Source organism: Zea mays, chromosome 9 (assembly GCF_902167145.1).
Source record: "Zea mays cultivar B73 chromosome 9, Zm-B73-REFERENCE-NAM-5.0, whole genome shotgun sequence".
NCBI classification, from domain to species: Eukaryota; Viridiplantae; Streptophyta; class Magnoliopsida; order Poales; family Poaceae; genus Zea; species Zea mays.
In genome coordinates, this window is record NC_050104.1 from 50,232,752 (window position 1) to 50,259,038 (window position 26,287).

The following is a 26,287-nucleotide window of genomic DNA, read 5'->3' on the forward strand; positions in this document are numbered from 1 at the left end:
AAATTTAGGAACCACTAGTATATTTTACTCTTGTTTTTCATTGCAAATGTGATGTGTGATCCCATTATCCTTTTTTTAATCGAGCGGTTAAATGCCGTGGTATTAAGTTTGGGCTCTACATTTTACGCTACAAAATATAAGAATTAGATTGTATTAAGCTCTATTTATATTTATTATTGAACTAAAATTGATTAAGAGCTTAAACGAGTCATGAAGAAACCATTTGAATCGCCCTTAGACCTTGTTCGGTTATTTCTATCCCATGTAGATTGAATGAGATTGAAAAAAAATTATAAAACATTTTGATTTATTTGATATTTAAATCTACTCAATCTTACCCAATCCATGAATACGGATTGATAGCAAAACCAACCAGCGCTAATAGTGTCGTAACGTTGATGAGTCATTTACACCAGGCATTAGGCTGTTCAGCAGCGACAGCAAACTATGGCCTGTCCGTGAGCGATGTTTTTTCACCAAACAAAAATTGCCTTCTATCGGAATAAGGATAGGCCGTGTAAAACTAATTATAATTCACAGAACAGCTTTTGCATGATCACTACAAACGCACCAGCTAAATTACATGTGACGGTAAATATTTCTCATTGAAGATTTGCAACATCTTCAATGCGCTAATGCTAAGCAGCTTTCTTGGATGGCCTAGAGATGCTCGTACCACTATCTTCACTGTCATTATCTTCAACCTGTAAGGAGTTATTCAGATGTCTATAATAAGAATAGAATAAATATACACTGGCGGTACTTAAACTTATAGTGTTGTATCATCTCAGTACCTAAACTCCCAAAGTACACATCTAAGATCTTTAAACTTGTTATGTTGTATCATCCCAGTCTTTAAACTCTCAACATACACATTTCTAGTCCATATACTTTTATATTTTTTGGTTGTGTTATCTAGGTCTCTAAATTCGTTTTGTCTTTTTATGTGATTTATACAATACTTAATGTAGTTCTATATATGTGTCTTCATTTATCATCATCTGTTAAATATAGATATAAAAAATTAAGAGCTAAAACGAATACTATTTTGGAATGGAGGGAGTACCTTACTAGTGCCATCTCTGTCTGCTGTCTTCTGGAAGTAGCCTGAATACAGAACAGAACTAGGTTCATTATGATGAATCCGTGATTCCATGACTAATGAGGATGAACATGAGGGAACATTGAACGCACTATCACTGCTAGATCTTTTCCTTGTCACTTTCAAGTTAGCAGTAGAGCATGTGTCATCCATGTTTGAGTCATTCATCATATCATCTCGAATAATCTGTTTGTACAGGGCCTTCACTTCAGTAGGCTGCGACTTTTCGTCCTTGCCATTAGTAGACAACACCCTGTGCTCCATGGATGAAGTGCTTGGTGATAATTTCTTGTTCAAAACCACCTTTGGGATATCAAAATTCCTGATATTATTCAGATTGTCGTCAACAACTTCACCATCTAGTTCAGCAAGTTTTGCAGCTGTGTCCAATTGCCACATTGTGGAGATGGCGTCATCTAAACATTCCCGCGCCATATGAAGTTCTACTATGGGCTTTGGGTAGTTAAAGCCCAGCTCAACTCCAGCAACTTGTAATATAGAGTTTGGCGCAGCCCATGGACTATGGATCCATTCTGTTGGCATTCTAGCAAGTTCAGGAATCCAAGTTCTTACATATTCACCGTCCGGATCGTACTTTTGACCCTGAACCTACTTTCACATACAACAAAATGCAAGTCAGAACCTCTTTTTTTATAAATAAATTGGTCCTCCAGAACAAAGAGTTTACCAATAATAAAACTGGCACTCCAGTCACAAAAAACATGACGTAGGACAACTTTTTGTCAAACCATAAAAAATACAAACATCAATAATAATTTATTACTTAGTATAGAAACAGGTAAGTTATATATCTAGAATTGTATTCATAATGATTTGCAATCATCTTAATTTCAAGGATCTTAGCAATATATTCTATAAACTAGTGGTCAAAGATAAGCATTAAAGACTATGCAAAGCCAAAGGTAGGAAGTATTTTAGACTGGAGGGAGTTGGTGACTGTAAAAAAAATATGTGGACGACAAAATGGAAAAAATGTAGCCATATCAATCTCACACATGTCCGAGGGGCAACCCATCCTGTCAGATTAATAACCTACAAGAAGCAATATATTTAATTTAAGGCGACCAAGGTAATTACGCTTTTCACTAAAAAATACAAAGTGGACAGCGCCAATTGTTTTCCCTTTTAAGAATTAGGCAGCTAGGATGAAAACCCCTGTCTACTAATAAATACAACAGACGAGGCTAACCTGCAACTGCCTTGATTTAGCATTAACTACCAATTACACTTCTTTTAGAATTCATCAAGCTCTGCAGAAAATAGTTATGCTGTTTCTATTGAGCATCCTTTCGTTAACAAATGAACAATATTGAGTAAGAATCTATAGTGTCAGCATGTTTTCTCAGAAAAAGAGTAGTGCCAGCAATCATCACACAAGGTAAATCTATGAATTATGTCATAACTGAAGTTCCTGATAAACTTGTGTAATCCTACAGTTTGTGACAACTTAGTGTCAACCTGTAGCTTAGTGTCGAGTCTTATGTTCAGAGTTAGTGTTGGCCTGGCTTCCAGGCATAAGGGTAGTTATTAGTTAGTGGGTCAGTTGCCTCATTTGTGAGCTATAGTTTCTAGGAGCCACTACATGCAGCTGTTATTTACTTGAGCATGACTCTTTCTTGTAAACATTTCAGTTATAAATAACAGGCAGCTAAACACAAAAGCTGCATCTTTGCAGCGCTAAACTGTCAGGGCCTAAGGAGGCCCATAGAGGGGCTGCGGTAGCAACAACCATGGGCCCTCCAAGGGAGATTAGATAAGGATAGTTAGAGATAAGATTAGAAGATTAGTTGAGATTATTTAGGAGATTAGTTGAGATTATCTAGGAAGGTTATCAGTTAGTTTGTTGAGAGTTTTTAGGAGAGTTTTAAGGAGATAAGGATCCCTAGCTAGATAGGGGCGGCCAGCTGGCCTATTTATGTAATCAATGGATGAGAAATAAAGTAGGCAAGAATTAGAAGGGAGAAACCCTCATCTTGCTCGGCCGTGGGCAGAGGCCCCCGGCCGACGTTCCTGCCCATCGATACCCTTCTCCAGTCCCTCATCGATCTAGCGGCCATAACATCTGATATCGGCTAGCTTGGGTTTCGATCTGATCCCATGGCTTCTGCTGCCAATTTCGCGGCGTCATCCTGGCAACCGGCGTCCCCATCTCCATGGACCGCGTCGTATGTCACCTTCGTCACGCCGTCCTGGCAACCAACGTCCCCATCTCCATGGGCTGTGCCGTATGCCACCTTCGTCACACCATCCTGGCAACCGGTGTCCCCATCTCCATGGGCAGCATCGCCTGCCAATTTTGTCACCACATCCTGGACGCCGGCGTGCCCATCTCCAGGGACAACGCCAAATTTCGTCACATCATCTTCGTTGACGGCGTCTCCGTCCCCATGGGTGACGCCACTAGGGGCAGCCACGGCTCAGCAATCATCAGCTTCATCGATGGGAGACTTGTGGACCAACATAAGGGCTGATCTAACAAAGATGCAAGCCACGCTCCAGAAGGTTGAGTAAGGGCTGCTGCAAATCAAGGTAGCAGTGCAACATGAGCAGCACCAGCTGGTGTTGTCCGCACAGCTCCAGACGTCGGCGGCTGTGGGCATACAAGCTGCTGCTCGTGGCTTCCTTGCACGACGGAGAGTGCGGGAGATGCGCCGACAGATGCTCGAGGCAGCCTTGGTGACGGTTGACCTCGGCACACAGGGGCGTGACCTCGCCCTATCGGACGGCCGTCAGCAACGACTCCGGGCCGCTATCTCCAAGTGCGAGCATGGTATGTGTCCCGCGGGCGACGAACTTCAACTCTACGGCAGCGACGGTAAGGAAGGCACTCCCCTCGTCATCGGCAAGGGCGCACTATTTAGCGCCACCACATTCCGCTATCGGCCGCCACGAGGGCGCCTCCGCTGGTTATTGTTGCGACCTATTCCAGGTGCCCGTCCATGTGCTCCCCTTTCGTCTAGATGGCGTCCATGGGATCCAGGTGGCTGCACACGTGCAAGTCCAATGCGCGGAGGGTGTCCGCCTTATCTTATGGCGTAAAAAAAACAGATTCGGAATAATAAGATAAGCCGAGATGTAAAAGGTTTGTCTTCTAGGTGTCTGGTTTTGGGTCAAGTAGACTCGGTCTTTGAGCACCCGTCATGCTGCAGCTCGAGGACGAGCTGCTTGTCCAGGAGGGGTGTAGTGTCAGGGCCTAAGGAGGCCCATGGAGGGGCTGCGGTAGCAACAACCATGGGCCCTCCAAGGGAGATTAGATAAGGATAGTTAGAGATAAGATTAGAAAATTAGTTGAGATTATTTAGGAGATTAGTTGAGATTATCTAGGAAGGTTATCAGTTAGTTTGTTGAGAGTTTTTAGGAGAGTTTTAAGGAGATAAGGATCCCTAGCTAGATAGGGGCGGCCAGCTGGCCTATTTATGTAATCAATGGATGAGAAATAAAGTAGGCAAGAATTAGAAGGGAGAAACCCTCATCTTGCTCGGCCGTGGGCAGAGGCCCCCGGCCGACGTTCCTGCCCATCGATACCCTTCTCCAGTCCCTCATCGATCTAGCGACCATAACATAAACACTCGAGTCCTTATGTGTGCTTGTGTAATCAAATAACAGCAGTGAATCTGAGTTCACAGAGGTTTACATCAACTAATAGTTCAAGGGAGATTTTGAGCTAAAATGCATTGTTCTTACAATTCCATACCTCTGGATTATCAAGACGACTGAGCTCATGTCCATCAGGCAAACTCCCAGATATGTACTGCCAACCAAGAATATCACTTTCTAGGTCTGCATCCAGAAGCACATCCCAAAAGTACTTCATTCCCCAAATCCAGGGTATCTGTAGAAATTTTACAGCGAAACTTGAGACAATCACTCTTATCCGATTATGTGTCCAACCAGTAGCCCAGAGTTCCCTCATGCCAGCATCTACTAATGGGTATCCAGTCATTCCCTGTCTCCAAGATTTGAAACGGCCCTCATCCAATAGCCAAGGATAATGCTTCAAGTTACCTAAAAATGATCTCTCATGTGTGAATGGGTAGTTAAAGCATAAGTACCGTGAATATTCTCGAAAACCAATTGATCGTAGGAACAATCGAACACTCTCCTCAGCTTCAGATTTTCCTTCATTTTGCCACTTGACTTGACGCATTTTAACAAGTTGATAAATCATCCTTACACTCAACTCCCCGAAATGGAGATACGGTGACAATAATGACGTAGTACTTCCCCCAACCTTCATACCATGTTCTGAATATTCTAGAAGACCATAAGACACAAATTCCTCAAGCATGTTCTCTGCATTGCGCCAGCCAGGAGACCAGGCCCTGCTTAGCAAAGCATTGCTTGATTCCACATCCTTACTAGATTCAAGACCTAGATCATCAATCGAACAACAGCGAACATTTGCTAGACCTGAATTTTATACCAAAATATTAAAGTTAAAGCAGAAATATGATGATTTATTGATTGGAGAAGCATTAAATCCAAATAGTAGAGAAGCAATCACTAAGACCGTGTCCAGCAATTCACCCATATGGTCACACAAAACACTGGTTTGCACTATTTTGTACTGTAGACTGCACTGTTCGCAGAGTAGAGTTTGAATATGGGTATGAGTATGGATAAACTGCTGAAAATAGCCTAAAACTGCATATGTGGAATACCGGAATGAGTAGTACTTCGGAGCAAACAAGTAACTCAAGCCATTCTAGACATTATATGAGGAACCAAAACTAAAAACAAATCTATGTAATGCAGATAAATAAAAAACTGTACAGATGCTCATGAAAACAGAAAATGATGCTATGGCAAAAAGTTACCTGGCGCTGCCACCAGCCTTGTAGGTGCAAGATATTGTGATATCTCAATAGGTAGGCTCATACATTTCTCCCAGTACTTGTTAAAGGTTGTAAATGCCTGCCCATTCTCATCATAAACATCCCACGGCTCGTAAAGTAAATCACCATTGAAACTTTGGATAGAAATTCCATGGGCTGGAAGCTCATTCTTGATTTTGTTGTCAAGCACAAGTGAAATAGGGTCTACAGTGTAAGAAAGAATAAAAAGACATCGCAAGAGAACACAAGCAGAATAAATTGTAAGTGGTGAATGTGTAGAGCAATGGATAATGCAGCACAGAGACTCTGGGTTGACTTTGCAGACCAATGGTTAGAAGATAAGAAACTTGTTTATTAATAGCAATCATATATTGGTTCGAGTCCATTGGGGAAGACATGCTATCATGCAAGGGATGAAATTGAATTTATGAATAACAAAGTTCAACAGCTCTAGGAAATGTCAGAGTTCCAATATAGAACTGGGGACCATAACTACTTGATAGTGTACTTATTTGTTTCAATAAGACATTCATCATGTGACCTCCTGAACTTGATCACATGGAGTTTACTCATTGCTATTGGCCTAAGTGCTGAGTCCAATGCGGTATATTTAGATTTTAAAAAAAAATACTTACTGACTTCTAATAAGTTAAAATTAGGAAACACTTATGGCAGCTTACTGTTTGCATTTTTTTCTATATCACATGCTTTGCTTATGAATTTTGACCTTCTACAAACTATGCAATATAAGTGATATATAGCACTGACTAATGTATTTCAACAATGTATTTCAACTAAAGTCTATGATAAGAAAGTGGTTAAACAAGGAAAAGTTTGTACCGAGGAATTTCATGGTTAGTAGAAGATGGTAAACCACAACTAATGTGAGTTGCAGAGTTAATACCAAAGCTTTGGAGCGAGAACTCTGCTAAGTTTTTTACTTGTATCACCTCGAGATTGTCACATTTCCTGACCCCTTTTGATCTGGAGTTAATGGTGCCTAGGCGTAAATGAAAAAAAGATTTTGCCTAGTGGTGAAGAAAAGCAAGAAAACATTGGCAAGGCCCAAAGAAGAGGGTTTCAAAGTGATGTGATCTACCAGACTTGGACCAAGTAGAATCACAGGAATAGATGTGTCTCTCCCAGCACTTCTTCAAAGGAGATGAGGCAGTGGTGTAATGCTGGATCTCGAAAGCTGCAGCAGTTTTTTTTTTCTTTTTGTTTCCTTTTCTTGTCATGTAGAGACCTTAGTGTGGGTTTTGTTACGTTGGGTTGATATATACTTTTGCATAACAGGTGATCATTTGGGGTGTTATCTTGTAACCCCATACTCCAAACTGGGATAAGAAGGTTTATGAACTGTTCCCCTTTCCCCCTCTCTTTTATACACAGATACACAGCTCTCCGGTGTATCTCTAAGAAAAAAAAAACAGTACAATGTACTCAATTAGCTCGAAACATATTATGATTAACAATGTTACACTGTGTAACTGGATGAAAGCTTCGAATACGTAATCAAAGGACCAAGTGAATCAAGCGCTTTCGAAAACAAAATATTTCAAAAAGAAACAGTTGTCCTGAAAAATTGTATCAGACAGGCTAGTACAGTTACCGTAGAGACGATTGTAAACCACTCTAGTGGCACTGATGGAACGAACGCACTCCAAAAGAGCTGCAAGAGTGCTGTCCTCCGCACGGATCAGCACGAGTGGGCACCCGAGCAGCTCTAATGACTTCCCAAGGTGGACAAGAGACTGCTTGAGCCACCACCGGGAGCACCTTCCAGGGTAGTACTGCCCGTAGTCTGAGGGGCACCATATGAAGATAGGGAGGACAGAGCCCCCTTTCGCCGCCGCTGCCAAGGCCGGGTTGTCCTGGATCCTGAGGTCTCTCCTGAACCAAACAACAGTCTTCTCCGGTCCAGCCATGCTCAGCAACCAATCCTACTGTTCCCAATCGACCATGACAAGCCCAAGGACGGGGATTACCATGTAACAGAACTTCTCAAACCCACCTCGTCGAACATGGCCCGTGCACATGCACCACCGGAGGAACCAGCACGCAAATTGCAACAGAAGTATGAGTCAAGGACAAAGGATGGATTCGATGGCTGCGCCAGAGATCTGCTGCAAGAAGATAGGAAGGAAAGCCGTCACGACGCTCGGTCCATAAGCGACAATATTCGAGGATCAGGGAGGAGGCGAAGCGGAAGATCCAAGATTGAGGGGCACCAACCGAATCGCAACTTGTGGGTAGGAGAACAGGATCACGAGCTAGGCGGCCACAGCAGCATGGGCGCGGGGCAATCTGGTGAGTAGCGACAAGTGATGGAGTGTGGCGGGTGAGAAAGGGGCTTGAACCAGCGTCCCATAGCGGACAAGCAAATCCGACGCGCATCAACTGGGAAAGAGAGCCTGGTTGCCCATCCCTAGTTGTCAGTTGATCAGTTTGATTGTGGTAAGTTTGGGGATGGAAAGACGATTGCCCGTCCCAAGTTTATGGACAATCTTTTTTTTTTGTCATTTTTATAAGGCGAGTGACACACAACGTACTACGTTGGCGGCTCACGCTCAGCTGTCAATAATGAGTGATTTATGGTGTGTTTGGTTGCGGGACAAATAGGATAGTGATATGGTGTGTTTGGTTGCGGGACAAACAGGACATTGACGTTATTTGGTGTCCTTTTTTGTTTTCTAATTTTATGACATAACTGAAACAATACTGAGATAGTCATGTTACTCTGAACTAAATAATCTTATTAGTGTCTTCTGTGAAAATGATAAATAGTTATTGTCTCCGAGTTCATCCGCTTGATTGTGGCAATGGACATCGGTGGCTCAAGCCGGTGCTATGCGCTGAACTCGGCGTTAGCAAGTTGACCGGTTGCAATTTTCTCTAGTTTTTTGCTTTTGGTAATGGTATATTTGATTAGGTAACCAACTACGGACAAATATTATTTTAATTTATTTCTTCTTTTATTTGAATTACTAGATTGTGATTGGTGACATCTTATATTGTTAATATGACGTCATGTTTTTTTCTTCAAATGTTACTCTCCGTATTTTAGTTTTTTTACTTTTGGTTGGCGGTTTTTTTAGACCAAACATCAATGATTACTAGATCCAGCTTATGGGGAGTTGAGACCTTGGAGATCTCTCTGCGAGGTGCCGCAAAGTTCGTAATATGTCGCCCGACCATTCGCAATAGGGCACTGTGGCACAGATAATTATGATCTTCTCTGCAAGTGAAGGATCGGTGAAACGTTTAGAGACGATGAATGAGAGCCACAAAATTTATTTACTCGAGAGCATCGTGACTTGATCCCAACTTCAACAAAAACACCACGGAAATCACAAAATTGCGTAGTACAGTAATAAACCGGAAAAATCGGAACCAAAACTGAACTAACCGAAATTAACCAAACCGAAGTATTCTTCGGTTACTATTCTTCAAGAACCAAACTATATTTTAGTTTTCGGTTTTTAGTTTGGTTTAAACTGGATTAACCGAAATATTGGTCCATTGGGCTGTCATCCGTGGTTGTGGCCCGTTACAGCATGCTCCCATTGAGTGTTGGCCCATTTCTTTTCTAGCAAAGAGCAATCAACAAACAACTGTTGGTGCCGATCTAGTGAAAGGTAAATGTGCCCTTGGTCATTTCTATAATGTTTTGGTGATTAAATGCCAACACATTACATTAAGACTAACATCATCTTAAATGAGCACAAACACGTAAAGCAAATTGAGCTTGGAAGAGGGCAAAATGCAAATCTATATGGTGTCAAGAGAAAAAGGTAAGCTCTAGACACTTAGTCAATTATTGTGTGCTAATCATTGTCACACCCAGTTTTGGAAGGTAAACCGAATGTGAATCATGTACGTGTCACAATCAGAAATTCACGTACACAGCGATTACATAATTGGACATCATCACACATTACTCAAAATAAAAGCAGAAATAGTACTTTATTACATCAAGATGTCCGAGACATCCACAGAGTCATTAAGTTAACATAGATCAAAGTGCGAACACAAAATGTAGAATGATAAGGCCTTCACAGGCAGCTGACTGGGGGTTGTACACTAAACACAACTACAACTCATCGAAGTCCTGAAACTCCTGAAAGTCCTCCATGTTGCCTTCATCTTCTCCTAAGCACTGATTGCAATGGGGACAAACTAGGGTTTGGTGTTTTTAAGCAAGGGTGCGTACACCTCAACGTACTGAACAAATGTCCCGTTTGGCTAAAGTGGACTAGTTGTATGTGGGGTTAAGCTTAAAGCAATTGTTTTTTGTTGGTCAGGTATTTATTACTAGTAGAAAGCCAAGTTTTAGTAATAAACCCAAATTATTACCCAAAAGTACCCCCTCCAAGAGGAAATACCAGAATTCATAGTTACAATCATCATCATTAAGCATTATCATAAAAGTATCCGAAGGTATTCTAATCAAAGGAGCTCCCAAGGTTGTTCATAACCGTGAGCATGACTGATACACCAGTTTCTAACACTCTGCAGAGGTTGCACACTTTACCCACGAGTCGTGATCCCTTCCCAACCTAGGTTGTACAGACCCGATCTTCACTACCGAGGTGAATGGCTAGGGATTCACTACGTAGCCTTTACAAAGATTCCCTAGAGGTCATAGCCTCCTGTTAGGTTTCTCTAGTTTGATAAACACAGTACCTCTCCCCACATGAAGGGTGACTAACAAAAGCAAAACGAAAGAACCTCGGCACCCAGCTTCGACAGAGCAAGTATTGATGGCACGACGGCGAAGCCAACTACACCTCAAGTTCCTCTAATTAATCAGCTAAGGGTGTCTCATTCCACCCTCATGGTTGTACTATTTTTCTGGGTGGTCATCCAACGCACAGGTCCTTACGGAGAGGTACTCGGGAAACAGCCCGAGCTCCCTAAAGTATCACAAATTCATCATCAATACCAGAATAACATCATCGTATCATAAATATTCTCATCATGTTCATTGATTAAAGTAGAGCAGTAGCATAATACTAATCATAATAACCAATTCCCAAAGGGTAAACAAGGACAGGAAAATAGAATACTAGTCAATCCTTAGGTTGATCATGGTATGCGCGGCAGTGAATTATAAAGTAAGTAGGACATAATGGGCCAGACGACACTTGCCTTCACCAGGTTGCTGCTCAAGGAAGTCTCCTGCAACACACTCGGGAACCACGTACTGTTCATTGTCTACGCAAAGCAATCATTCATTCAACACACTTAGGGAATAACAAAGAACATTACACCAAACATATGCAACAGATCAAAAATAGGTTTAGTAGAAAAGTCCCACGCGTCAGCGGCCCAGGCATCCTCGGTGTGGGACGCGAGTGCAAGCATGCTCTAGAGGGCAGGACCCACGGGTCAGCGGTTTGGAGAGAGAGAGAGGGGAAGAGAACAGGCGCAAGGAGGCTGACTAGCGGGTTCCACGCGTCAGGACTGTCGTCAACCTCGGTCGCGCGCACGGCGCAAGCGCCATGGCCGGGGCTAGCGACCTCACGCGGGAGGAGGAGGGCACAGGGCAGTTGCGGTTGGCCGGGGGGTCTCGGTATGACGACGCGGTGCCGGTGCCGATGATCACCGGTGGCTAATAGATGGAGCAGAGAAAACGGGGGAGAGAGAAAGAGAAGTCCAGCGGAGAAATTCACCTCGGGTGAGGCGTAATCGGCGGCGTATCTTCGTCTGGCGGTGGCGGGTCACGGCCAGGGATGACGGGCGGGCCTAGCCGGGGGCGGACTTGGGCGCAGGGGGTTGGCTGGGGAAGCTCTGGTGAGCTTGAAGAACGGCCGCGCGCAGCTCGGGTGAGTGCGTAGAGGCGAAGAGAATGAGGCATGAGGGAAGTGGGCGCATGCAGGGACTTGAAGGGGGGGTCGGGACGGCGGTTTCATGCAGAGAGGCGACGTGGGAGTGGCGGTCTCGGTGTGTGTGCACGCGGTCCGCGCGGGCGGACGGTTAAAGGAAGGGGGAGGGGCTGGCAGACAGGGCTCGCAGGGTGGTGACATAGGCGCGCGAGCGCGCAACTGGCAGAGGAGCTAACGGGGCGGCCCCACAGAACAGAGAGAGAGGGAGCGAGCAAGGCACGGGCTAGCGGGGTGTAGCGCCGGCAGGTGGGACCCACCTGTCAGTGGGAGAGGGTGCGTGGGCGCGCGGGCGGATTGGGCCTAGTGGGCCAAAAGGCTGGGAAGGGGAGGTGGCTGGACTTCTTTACCGTTTTCCTTTATTCTGAATTTCCTAATTCCTTTTCCTTTTATTTTCCTCTTTTGGATTCAAATTGAAACATGCCACAAAATTCAAATTCATTATTCCAAACATGTGCATCAAACAAAAGAATACTCTAGGCTCAGCATGATGCAACATTTCATGACTCCCATAGGTTTTGATATAGTAAAGAAATAATTTGTCTCCCAAATACTAGACATAACTCTAATAACAAGAAGAGAGAAGAAATCTAGAGAGAGAAACGAGGGGTAACACTTGAATTTGGTAGGCATTAGAGAAGGAATTTTATACCCCTAAATTCAGGGTGTTACAATCATACTTGTTTAAGTGCTAGGGACTTTATGAAGTCAAGTCAAAACAAGCAAAAGAGACTTAGATTGAAAAAGGAGAAGATGGACTGGTCTTCACTACACATGTCCGGTGTGCACCGGACAGTCCGGTGCACGATCCGCCGAACAACCCGCTCTCAGAAATTTTAGCCTATGTCGGCTATAATTCACCAGACCATCCGTGCGGAGCACCAGACAGTCAGGTGTGCCAGCTAACCAACGGCATCCCTAGGCGCATGGAGCTCTACACCAAGCATCCCTTGAACATTCTACAACACCGAGACACTACGACTACGCCATTGCTTTGCTAGATAGAGATTTGAGCATGTGTTTTGAGTTGTAACTCCGCTGCGTTGTCTCTTATGCTCTTCTCTTGACTGTGTGCGTGTGTTGTTGTGATTTTGTCTCTTGTGTGTGTCTTTACTCCCCCTTACTCTTGTGGTTTATTTGAGATCAATTGTGTAAGGCGTGAGAGACTCCAAAGTGTGGATATTCCTCACAACGGGAAAAACTTAAGATAAGAAAGAGAATTTTGCCTCCCTGGTCTGTAATAATAATACTTTATGCACTCATAGTACCCTAGTATTGTAATAATTATAATACTCTCTCTATATTGGATGAATGTAAATTAAGTTATTGTAATTTGCTTCCGCTTATTCTTTCCTCCGATGTGATGTAATATCTGCGTGACGGGTGAAGCCCTCTTGGGCGAAATGATGAGGATACAGTTACCGAACTTGTCGAGTGATTAAGTGCATCTATAGGGTTATCCAAGGTCCTTAGGACAAGGACAACTGTAGGTGGGCCTAATACCTTGGGAGGTTCCGTCACAAAGTGCATGTACTGTATGAACGGCTGCACCCGGACGTGCCACCTCACGTCGCTGCAATGGGAGCCGGACCATCGGGAACAACTAATGAAGGACCTGATGGGGAGCTGGACCTTTTTAGGCCCCTCCTTCCATGAACCTTGCTGACGAACGGTCTCCTGCAGCAGGAAATGGAGCAACAAAGGATGTAGAAGACTAGAGTAGTATAGTCTAAGTATCGTACTTATGTAAAATATGTAGTTAAGTCAAGTTGTATAAAAGAAGTATGTATAATTATTACATTTCGGCAATGTAATATGATGGTGTATGTTGGCATGTTATATTTTTCAAATGTTTCTTTGCCTCAGATGCCATCTCGGACTCGCGCACATGATGGTGTGGGGACATCCCGCGGTGGGGAGGATACTCCTAACCCGCCACCGGTACCACCAACTTTGGCCGAGGCTATCGCTGCCATGGTCAACGCCACCGCTGATAATACGCGCTTCTTGCGCAAAATGGCGGGCAACCAATTCCAACAGCACGGAGGCAGAGTCCCCCCTCATGGACCGCGCGATACTACCTATTTGGAATTCTTTGAGACTTGACCACCGCTCTTCGTTAAAGCAGAGAAACCCTTAGAAGCCGACGAATGGGTGAGAGTGATGGAACAGAAGTTTGGGTTAATTCGATGCACAAAGATGCAAAAGCCCATGTTTGCCGCACAACAGCTAAGAGGGCCTGCCAGTACTTGGTGGGCAAATTTCTCAGCAATCCAACCTGTTGGACATCAGATTACCTGGGATGAGTTCAAGTTGGCATTCCAAGAGCATTATGTTCCAGAGGGAGTGCTCCAGATGAAACTAGAAGAGTTTATCTGGTTAAGGCAAGGAGGAGATACGGTGATGCAGTATCTCAACAAATTCAACCATCTCTCTCAGTATGCCATTGACTAGGTGGATACCGACTTGAAGAAAAAGAATTGTTTTATGAGGGGGCTCAACGAGAGGCTTCTGCAAAAAATGGCAACATGCTTGGACCTCACCTACAGTAAGGCTGTCAGTACATCACTGGCAGTGGAAGCCAAAAATGTGGGACATGGAAAATCAAAGGGATTTGGAGGTGAAAGGTCAAATCAAGGACCTGAGAAGAGAACCAGGTTGGTGATCCGACCTTTTAATCAAAATCGTTCTTCGCCTCGCCCACTTTTATATCCATTCAAGCAACCTGTCTTTATTCATCCCACTACTGCCCCCGCTCCTACCAATCAGCCAAGTGCCCCTGGTACTCGTTTCCCTGCTCTTCCCAGTTTCTCTAGTGGTTGCTTCAACTGTGGGAAGTCTGGAAATTTCATCAAGGACTGCCCATACCCGAAGCAAAATAAATCCAACTTTCAGCAGACTCCTAGGAACTCAAGTCAAGGAAAGGGAGACATGGCTGACTCTTCAAAGGGCAAGAATTTCAAGAAAACTAGACGGGTCTATTATACCCAGGTGGCTACAACACCGGAGGGCGAACCAGTAATGATGGGTACGTTCCTTGTTGCCAATCACTTAGCAGTTATCCTCTTCGATTCTGGTGCATCACATACCTTCATAAGCAAGAATTTTGTGGAGAAATATTACATACTTTGCACTGAATCAAGGGAGGGATTTGTTATCCACTCACCTAGGGGTTGGATATTTACTGAGGAAGTAGCCTTCCATATACCAGTAACATTTGCCGGATGGAAAATTCCTACAAACATGATTGTTATAAAGGGGCAAGACGTAGATGTAATTCTGGGCATGAACTGGTTAGCCCAGCATAAGGCCATCATCAATACAGACTTAAGGACCATTAAATTAAGCCATGACCATGAAGAGATCCAATTGTCCATCCCTGTAGTTGTCCCAGCCAAAACATCCAGACAAGTTTATGAAGCTATCGTACAAGAAATCCAGGATATTCCGGTGGTATGTGAATTCCCGGATGTCTTTCCTGAAGACTTGCCTGGGTTGCCTCCTGAAAGGGATGTGGAATTTGTGATTGAACTAAAGCCCGATACGTCTCCTATTTCCAAAAGATCATACTGAATGGCGCCTAATGAACTGGCAGAACTCAAGACTCAACTACAAGATTTGCTGGAGAAAGGGTTCATTAGACCAAGTTCATCACCATGGGGGTGTTTAGCAATTTTCGTCAAAAAGAAGGATCAGATACTACGAATGTGCGTGGACTATAGACCCCTCAATGAGGTTACCATCAAGAACAAGTACCCTCTTCCTTGAATCGATATCTTATTCGATCAACTTACTGGAGCCCGGGTATTCTCCAAGATTGATCTCAGGTCAGGTTATCATCAGATCCGTATTCGACCCGAAGATATACCCAAAACCACGTAGTGAACACGGTATGGGTTATTTGAATATTTAGTCATGTCTTTTGAATTAACAAATGCTCCAGTCCACTTCACATATTTAATGAACTCGGTATTTATGTCCGAGTTGGATAAATTTGTGGTGGTCTTCATTGACGACATTCTGATCTATTCCAAAAGTGAAGAGGAGCATGCCCAGCACTTGCGGATCGTGCTAACGCACTTAAGAGAACATCAGTTGTATGCCAAATTCAGCAAATGCGCGTTTTGGTTGGAGCAAATCTAGTTTCTTGGACATGTATTATCTGCAAAAGGGATTGCGGTTGATCCCAGCAAAGTCAAGGATATTCTAGAATGGAAACCGTCAACTATAGTACATCAAGTTCAGAGTTTCCTTGGACTAGCTAGATATTACCGCAGATTCATTCCGGATTTCTCCAAGATTGTTAAACCTATTACGAGTTTATTGAAGAATGATACAAAGTTTGATTGGTCCTCAAAATGCAATGAAGCCTTCGAGCAACTGAAGGTGTTATTAAGCACTGCTCTGGTGTTGGCTCAACTAGATATTGAAAAGCCTTTTGATGTGACGCATCAGGCAGTGGACTCGGATGTGTCCTAATGCAAGAGGGTCGAGTCATAACTTATGCTTCACGGCAACTAAGCCGACATGAGGAGCACTATCCAACTCATGATTTCGAACTAGCTGCAGCCGTTCATGCCCTTAAGATATGGCGTCTTTATTTGATGGGGAATGTGTGCCATGTGTATACGGATCAAAAAAGTCTGAAGTATATCTTTACCCAGTCAGAACTGAATATGAGACAACAAAGATGGCTTGAACTAATTAAAGATTATGATTTAGAAATCCATTATCACCCAGGAAAAGCCAATGTGGTGGCAGATGTATTAAGTCGCTAAGCTTCCTGCCATTGTATTACAGTAAGGATACCTAACACCACCCTATGTCAAGAAATGGAGAATTTGAACCTGGGTATGATACAACATGGAGCTTTGACACAATTGAAGCTTGAGTTAGTTCTTCTACAAAGAATTATTGATGCCCAAAGAGTCGACAAGGGTATGAAATGCATTCATGAGAAAATCGAAGCCGGCAAAGCAAATTGCTTCAGAAAGGATGATCAAGGAATTATCTGGTTTAAGGATCACATAGTTGTGCCAAAGAATGCGGAAGTCCGCCAACAAATTCTGGACGAAGCTCATCTTAGTCAATATTCCATTCATCCGGAAAGTACTAAAATGTATCAAGACTTAAAACAACACTATTGGTGGACAAAAATGAAGATTGAAATTGCATGCTATGTGGCAAGATGTGACACCTATAGACGTGTCAAGGTAGTGCATATGAAGACCGCTGGACCATTACAATCCTTGCCCATCCCAACTTGGAAATGGGAAGATATTAGTATGGATTTCATTGTGGAATTGCCCAAAACAGCCAAAGGTTTTTACTTTGTATGGGTCATAATTGATCGACTTACAAAGATTGCCCACTTTCTTCCCGTCAAAGTAAAGTATACAGTGGCCACATACGCGGAGCTTTATATTGCTCGTATTCTCAGTCTACATGGAGTTCCAAAAACGATAGTGTTGGACCGGGGACCGCAATTTGTATCCAAGTTTTGGGAAGAGCTGCACAAGTCCTTGGGTACTAAGTTGCTCCACAGTTCGGCTTATCATCCTCAAACAATTGGACAAACTAAGAGAGTAAATCAGATACTTGAAGATATGCTATAGGCATGTGTTCTGGAGTTCCCACAGAAATGGGATGATTGTCTATCGTTGGCAGAGTTTTCTTATAATAATAGCTTTCAAGAAAGCATTAAGATGGTTTAGTCAAGGAGCACTGTACGAACGATGATTTAGTCAAGGAAACAGAGGCAAAGGTTCAACGAATAAGGCACCACTTGAAAGAAGCTCAGGCTCGGTAGAAAAATTATGCGGATAAACGATGCTGACCTTTGTTCTTTCAAGTCAAGGATCAAGTGTACCTGAAAGTATCACCAATGAAGGGTGTTAATCGATTCGGGGTAAAAGGAAAGTTGGCACCCCGATAAATTGGCTCGTTTCCCATTCTTGAACAATGCGGGCCAGTGGCGTACAGACTTCAACTACCTGAAACATTATATGCGGTACATAATGTATTCCATGTATCCCAGTTGAAGAAGTGGCTTCGGATTCCAGATCGAACCGTCGATGTAGATGTTGCTTTAGAACCAGATTTGACTTATTCAGAACATCCCATTCGAGTTTTGGATCAGAAGGACCGGATCACTCTAAAAAGGACTCTCAAGTTTTATAAGATACAATGGAACCAGCACACTAAAGATGAAGCTACCTGGGAGACTCAAGATTTCTTGGAGAAAAAATTTCCTAGGTTTTTAGCTTCATGTAACTTGTAAGACGTGTATATTTGATTGTAAAGTTGGAATAAACCCCATACCACCCCTGCTCTGTAATACAAATAAGGAAATAAAGATGTGACGTGTTTCCTTTTCCACTACTTACCCTAGGACCATAAGTCTCGAGACGAGATTCTTTTATGGGGGGAAGGATGTAACACCTCTAGTGTTACTAGCACCAAAACTTGAGCATGACATCATATGCATTGACATATCATTTTGTTGTTACACCTAGAATGCATCCACTAGGTAAAATTTCAAAAGATGTGTGATGTGGTGACTTGAAGTGTGCTTAACCCTAGGGTAGGATAACCAACCCTGGGATTAGGGCATATGGGTAGTAGTAAGCCAAAATGAGTGAAATCTCAAAAGTCATTGGAAATGTTCACAAGACATCAAATTTGGTGCACTTATGTGGCACAAAAACCCTTGAGTGCCCAAAATCCTAGAAGAAACCCTAACTTATACCCTAGGGGGTGAATTCAAATTCTATACACTTTTGGACCAAAGTGCAAATATCAAACTGATAGAACACAAAAAGCTAAGTAACTTTTACATTGGAGGATTTTCAAGTAGTGTGGAGGAATTTGGACTTATTTGCAAAAAGACCCAAGAACCCCTAAGTGGCTAAGTCTGAATTTCAGTGAAATTGAGCCAACTTTGGAGACTTGTATTTCTCAGTTCATGAAGATTTTGCCCTAGGTCAATACAGCAACCTTGTAGAGCTATGATAGGAGTACAACTTTGCTTAAGTGACAAGGCATTGGTGCTATACAAAAATTAAAGTTAAATGAACTTAAAGTTTGGTTGTCAGTTAGCCCTAAGGCTGAATTCTGACTGATAGTGAAGTCAGATGAGCTTGGGGATCAATTTTGAGTAGGTTCTTGTGACTGTTTGATTGTGGGTGTTATAACAAAATCAAAAAAGGATTATAGGGCAACAATTTTGCTACAGACAGATGATCAAGTCACCACACAAAAATTGGAGAAAATCATTCCTCAAATCGTTCTGTCAGACGCTCTGATGAAGATCACCAATGGTACAGTAAGAGAAAAATCTTCAGGTGCAATGCACCTCACCGCCAGTGATCTGCCGCCGCAATTCACGCCCACCTGGGAGATTCGTGCCATGGGAGAGGTATATAACGTCGAAGCAGGGTGAAAATATCCGAGGAGGGGTGAATCCAGTCGCTGGCCGGGCCGGCCGTCGTGTCCCACCGCGGTCTGTCGCGCTGACATCACCGGAGCTCACCATTCTCTATCCATGCCACGTGCTTAGGGACGTTACCATGTTGCAGTAAACCGTATTATGGAGTCGGTCCATCACCGGAGGCTTTGCCTCAGTGAAATCCACGTTAGCGCTCACCGGTAAATTCCCCCCTCTCTGGTCGACCACGTGTCTTCACCAAAATTGGGCGCCACTGCTGATAATCACTATAAATTGAGCGTTCAGCTAGCTCCGCTAGGTTGTTACGTGCCTAGTGCACCAGCCCTCGCCTCCGATTAGCCAACGTAGTGCCCCAATTCCCTTCTTCCGCCAAATCGGTTCTCCACGCCAGCTTGAACATCTCGTCGTGGCTAGCCCTCTACAGGTTAGTTCAAGCTCCTCTGCTTAATGTTCTAGCATCCATTAAGCCTCCTATTGCCCGTAGACCCGTTTGATTGAGCTAGACCTCCCTGAATCACCAAGAACATCTCGATTTCCCCTCGAATTTCGCCATCGTCGTGGGCAGAAAGGCTTCGGGCCGGAATTGTGCAATTGAGGGTTGGATTAGAGTCGCCAGGAGTAGGAATAGGTGTCAACCGAGTTAGGGCGCCAGTCGTTGCGCATCCTGGCCGGTACAAGCTCGCCGGAGAGCGCGCTCTCTACCGTTCGCCGTCGGGGACCTGAGTGTGTGAAGAAATAGAAGTCTGAGGGCCTTTGTGCAGATGTCAGAGACCCGGAGGAATAGTGCTAAGGATTCTTTACAAGTTTTTCAAATAGTCGGGGTCCTTTGTGCAAAGACGTCAGCGCGTGCGCAGGCCCGTTTCCCCCGTTCATGGGCCGGCTCGGGCTGGTTTGAGCCCGTTACTATTCATTCTTTTCCTTTTCTGCCAGGCTTAGGAAAATTATAGAAAATTCTAGGGAAATGATAAAATCATGGGACAAATTTTACTAGACTCCTAAATTCCCTTAGTATTTAATAAAAATAGTTACAAGATTTTTAGTCCCAACCGTGAATTGTTTAGCATTTAAATATGCCTAAGCCTAGTCTTCTAGAACTTTAGAAGTGAGTTGGTAGCTCCAAAAATCATAAAACTTTTTGGGTAAGCTTAATAGGATAATTAAAGCCCTTGAGTAAAGTTTGGCATGTATTGGACATTGTTTGATCCCAAACCCAAAACCCTAGCTTCCTAGAATAGAACTTGCTTAACCCTGATAGGGTACTAACCCAGAAAACCCTAGTGACTCAAGAGTACCGTGAAGGAAAGTTATATTCAAGATATAACTTAAAGTGTTCTTATTATAACCTTATATTCATAGCATCACCTGAGCATTCATGTATATGTATTGTCATGTATAGAAAATGAAGAAGAAGTGATTGTCGAACAAGAAACTGCCCCACCAACTGAAATTCCACCTGTCGAGAACAATTTCTACTTTGACATTTGTGGAACAGATCCTGAGTCTCCTACAACACAAGGCAAGCCCCAGTGCATTTACCCTTTCCTTGTGATTTTAAACTCTTTATCACTTGAACTGATGCATTAGGTGATAGGAGTTGGGTGATAAACAATTGCTGCTTTTCCTCCCTTGGAACTGTTTCCAATTCCTTGATACCTGTTTTACTTAAAAGTTTTTTTATGCTTAGTCTTGCCTTAGAAAACAAAATGATTTGTTTTAAACAAAGATGATGCTTCATATGGGAAAGGAAGTTTTCAAAGAAAAGACTTGATGATGGATCCATCATGGCCATGATGGGTTCAACATCGGAAATGATGTACCTCTGCAAGGTACCAAACTTTAGGTTGTAAATGATAAAGACAAGACCGGGTGGGTGACTTGCACGAGAAGGAGGTCTCGGTGTAGTGTCTCCGTCTGAGTCGATTAAGGACCGTGTCGATGTAGGCTTGCTGATTGAGGACCCTTTAACTGGCCACATGCCTCGTCATGGGTAAGCTTTGCCTCGGGCAGACCAATACCCGAAAGGCCAACACACAATGGGAGTGGAGAGATGGCGAGAGTAGCGTGTACCCTCCGTGGCAAGAGGCTGGACGGTGGTGTATCTGTGCTCTCGGTTGGTGTGAACCCGGTCTGGTCTTGAGAAACCCAGTGGTGAGTTGACATATGCAAGGGTTAAGTGCTACATATGTCGTGTGGTTGGAGATCCCCAGCTTGGTATTAATCGATTCAGATCGCCGTTACTTCTCGGATATGAAGACTTGGTCACTGCCCAACACATAGCAATCCGGTGAATTGAAGGGGTGATAAAAGACTGCTAGTGTAGGCCAAGTGCTTGAACTAGGGTAGAAAGAACTCTAGATGCAGGTAATGAGTTACCTGATAATAAAACTGGATTTTTAAGGATCCATTGTTAGTAAGCATTTCTGCAAACAAATTCTTTGATTCTTGAATAGCCTTACCTTGACTCCTTCAAGCCAGCATATCCTTGAGAGTCTTTTTCCTTTGTAGGTAATGAACCAGCGGAGTTTTGTTGTTTCTGCTCAAAGGTGGTACCAAAGGATGAGCCAGATCAGTGATCGCGTAGGCGGGAAAATGTTTGCTTCCCTGTTTGAAAACACTAAACTTTTGTGCGGGAGGGTGTTTTGCCTCCCTGGTTTGTAATAATACTTTATGCACTCTTAACACCCGGTATTGTAATAATACTCTCTCTATATATTTTATGAATGTAAATTAAGTATTGTAATCTGCTTCCGCTTAATCTTTCCTCCGATGTGATGTAATATCTGCATGATGGGTGAGACGCTCTTGGGCGATGTAATGAAGATACAGAGTATCAAACTTGTCGAGTGATTATGTGCACTTACATGGTTGTCCGAGGTCCTTAGGACAAGGACATCTGTAGGTGGGCCTAATACCTTGGGAGGTTCCGTAACAAGAAGAGTGAGTGAGTGCCAAGAGAGGGAGCAATGGCCGTCGGCGGCCATTAACGCCAGAATGGTGGTGGCCATAACTTTGGCCGTTACCGGCCCACATAAGAGGGGAGTGGGGAGGAGAGGGAGAGGAGGAGTTGGCGCCGGGGGGAGAGAGAGCTAGGGAAGGGGAAAGAGCACTGGTGCCCACCCTGACCGGACGTCGAACGACCGAGGAGCCGAGGCATCGGCGGCGGCGCGTCCGGGCACAAGGAAGAAGCAGGGAGCCGAGCGGGCCCACCTGTAAGTGAGGGTGGGGGCCAAGTCGCGTGGGCTACCCAGTTAGGCCCTTGGCTGGGCCGAAATGGTTAGGGTTTCTGATTTTTTTATCCTTATTTCCCAAAAATATAATTAAATATATTTTTAAATGTCTCTAAAAGGTCGTATTAATTATACCAACAATATTTGTCATTAAAGAATTTATTTTAATTAGTTGAGTTTTCATATAAAACAATTTTATAAAAACAATCATCAAACAATTATGAGCAAGCCAAAAATTTCTTTGGAAGGTATATATGATTAAACACTTGAAAGAAAAATTATTTAATATAATTACCACTAATAATCTAAATACATTATTTTAGTTGATGGTTTTGAGGTGTTACACTCGGCGCACCAGATTTCGCCTCCCCGCGCCTGGGATTGCTCGCCAAAGTAACCCCGACCCGTTCGGAGCGCTCCCTCCGCCATTCCCTCGACTCCGGTCCTGTTCTCGCGACCGAAATCCCACCATTGAGTTCGTCGGGCCCTCCTCGCCGGTCCTGGCTAACTTCGACGACCCCAAGCCCCCGGAGGCCGCGCCTGCCTCAGCTCTGGCGGCTTTGCCACCGTGGGCGAAGCAGCGTCGATCGCCGTGCAATTAGCCCGTGCGCTAGACCCTAACCGTCTGCTCCCGATCCAATGTTCCGGATCTCTGAATACCGCTTCGAGCGCACACCCCTGCCCCTGGGTCTCACCCGTCGGTTGCTTGCGCCCCCTGGCACTAGGGCTGACCGGTCAGCCCGCCTTTGCCCCGAGCCACTGACTGCCCTAGCCCGCTTGTCAGCGCTCGCCCGCGCCCGTGCACTCGCGCTCGGATCTGATCTCTTCTGTTGATCTGTGATCGGATGGCCGGGAACGCCACGTACCCCTTCGCTTGGTTATTTTGTTAAAGAGCCCCTCAGTTTCCTGGAAATAGAACCCGCAGTCCTGTGTCTTGCGCCCAGGCACCTGGTTTCTTGTAGAGAGGCCCCCAAACTTTATTTTAATCACAGAAATAGGTTTAATTTAGTGTTTTTGAATTCTAAAACTTGTATATTTCATATCTTTTGCATATGAACTCCAAATTGGGTGGATCCAATTGCAAAATGTTCATAATGTTATTCTTTATCTATTTAAATTATAAACATTCACTATTTTCATGTGTCAATTTTGTGGCTAGTCTCTAGGTTAATTTAAAGTGATATAATATTTATTAATTGTAAAATAAAATGTAGAACCTTAGTGAATGTTCATGTGCCTAAATTTGTGGACCTAGCCTCATTTAATGTAAACTCATCCTTGGAATGAGTTTACGTAAGTAATGTAATTTACTAAGATAGACTTAGCTAGAGAACAATAGACCACTAGGTATATTAATCAACCCCAGCACCTAGATTTCACCTGTGTGCTTGTATCTTTTATTGAACTTATGTTCACTCTGTTTCAAATGTTTGGTGTACTGTTCCTTTGTCATTTCTCAAATGTGTTGAATGAATGATTGCTTTGCATAGACAACGAGCAGTCCGAGGTTCTCGAGTGTGTTGCATGAGACTTCCCTGAGCAGCAACCTGGTGAAGGCAAGTGTCCTCTGACCCATTATGTCCTATTTACTTTATAATTCACTGTCCCACATACCATGATCAACCTAAGGATTAACTAGTATTCTGTTTTTCATGTCCTTGTTTACCCTTTGGGAATTTGTTACCTATTGCTTTACTTTAATCAATGAACATGATGATAACATTTATGATACGATGATGCTATCTTGATTATGATGATGAACATGTGATATTTTAGGGGACTCGGGTTGTTTCCCGAGTAGCTCTCATTAAGGACCTATTCGCTGGATGACCACCAGGGAAAATAGTACAACCATGAGGGTGGAATGGGACACCCTTAGCTGATTAATTGGATGAACTTGGGGGTGTAGTTGGCTTCGCCGTTGTGCCATCAATTGGGCCGAGGCATAGTGCTTGCTCTGCTAAGGGTGGGTGCCGAGGTTCATTCGATTTGGTTTTGTTAGTCACCCACCTTAGGGAGGAGTATTGTGTTTGTACGAATGGCGAAACCTAATGGGCAACTACACACCAGGGGAATCTTTGTAAAGGCTACGTAGTGGTACCCTGCCAGGCCACCTAGGTAGTGGTAAATGTGGAGTAGCGCTCTCCGGGTTGAAAGGGAATCACGACTCGTGGGTAAAGTGTGCAACCTATGCAGAGTGTTAGAAACTGGTATATCTGCCATGCTCGTGGTTATGAGCAGCCTTGGGAGCTCCTTTGATTAGAGTTACTCTAGATACTTTTTATGATGATGCTTAACAATGATGACTATCTTTATGGTATTTGGTATTTCCTCTTGGAGGAAGTGCCATTTGGGTAATAACTTGGGATTATTAATAAAACTTGGCTTTCTACTGGTAATAAATACCTAACCAACTAAAAGCAACTGCTATAAGCTTAACTCCACATACAACTAGTCCACTTTAGCCTAACAGGACATTTGCTGAGTATGTTGATGTGTACTCACCCTTGCTTTAAAACACCAAACGCCCCAGGTTGTCCCCATTTCAACCAGTGCTTAGGAGAAGATGAAGGCAACATGGAGGACTTTCAAGACTTTGATTAGTTCTAGATTATTTAAGTGGCAAACCCCCAGTCAGCTGCCTGTGAAGGCCTTATCGTACTACGTTTCGTATTCGCACTTAGATTTTGATTATAATTTAAGTTAATGATTCTATGGATGTCTTGGACATCGTGATGTAATAAATTACTATTTCCTCTATTATTTCGAGTAACGTGTGATGATGTCCAACTATGTAATTGCCGTGTACGTGAGTTTATGATCTTGGCACGTACATGGTTCGCATTCGGTTTGCCTTCCAAAACCGGGTGCGAGATTTGCATAGACAACGAGCAGTCTGAGGTTCCCGAGTGTGTTGCAGGAGACTTCCCTGAGCAGCAACCTGGTGAAGGCAAGTGTCCTCTGACCCATTATGTCCTACTTACTTTATAATTCACTGTCCCGCATACCATGACCCTAAGGATTGACTAGTGTTCTGTTTTCCTATCCTTGGTTACCCTTTGGGAATTGGTTACTATGATTAGTATCATGCTACTGCTTTGCTTTAATCAATGAACATGATGAGAATATTTATGATACGTTGATGATATCTTGATTATAATGATGAACTTGTGATACTTTAGGGCACTCAGGTTGTTTCCCGAGTACCTCTCCTTAAGGACCTATTCGCTGGATAACTTTTCTAGAAAAACAGTACAACCATGAGGGTGAAATGGGACGCCCATAGCTGATTATATGGAGGAACTTGGGGGTGTAGTTCACTTCGTTGTTGTTCCATCAATGAGAGCTGGGGCATAGTGCTTGCTTCTGTTAAGGATGGGTGCCGAGGTTCATTTGATTTGCTTTTGTTAGTCACCCACCTTAGGGAGGAGTACTATGTTTGTACGACTATCGAAACCTAACGGGCAACTACACACCAGGGGAATCTTTGTAAAGGCTACATAGTGAAACCTTACCTACTCACCATGGTAGTGTTTGAGGGTTTGATCGACCTGAGGAAAAAAGGATTAAGACTTGTGGGTAAACTGTGCAACCTCTGCAGAGTGTTAGAAACTGGTATAACAACCATGCTCACGTTTATGAGCAGCCTTGGGAGCTCCTTTGATTAGAGTTACTCTAGATACTTTTATGATGATACTTAATGATGATGATTATAATTATGTTTTCTTGTATTTTATCTTGGAGGGAGTACTATTTGGGTAATAACATGG

General features: G+C 43.6%; 1 protein-coding gene across 4 annotated transcripts; it reads right to left on the minus strand.

The window, feature by feature from the left end:
• Nucleotides 1–290: 290 nt before the first annotated feature.
• Nucleotides 291–8,451, minus strand: LOC100277533 (uncharacterized). Of its 4 annotated transcripts, none has more exons than XM_020543605.2 (6): nt 8,194–8,451; nt 7,571–8,081; nt 5,941–6,162; nt 4,818–5,533; nt 1,067–1,711; nt 291–704 (listed from the first exon to the last, which is right to left on the minus strand). In XM_020543605.2, the coding sequence occupies exons 2-6, from the start codon at nt 7,884–7,886 to the stop codon at nt 639–641; spliced, it is 1,965 nt and encodes a 654-aa protein (XP_020399194.1). In that variant the 5' UTR covers nt 7,887–8,081; nt 8,194–8,451; the 3' UTR covers nt 291–638. The 4 variants fall into 4 exon arrangements, with proteins under 4 accessions (XP_020399194.1, XP_020399193.1, XP_023156744.1 ...); XM_020543604.1 differs by having other exon boundaries at nt 7,571–8,084; XM_023300976.2 differs by having other exon boundaries at nt 5,941–6,127; nt 7,571–8,084; nt 8,194–8,297.
• Nucleotides 8,452–26,287: the final 17,836 nt, after the last annotated feature.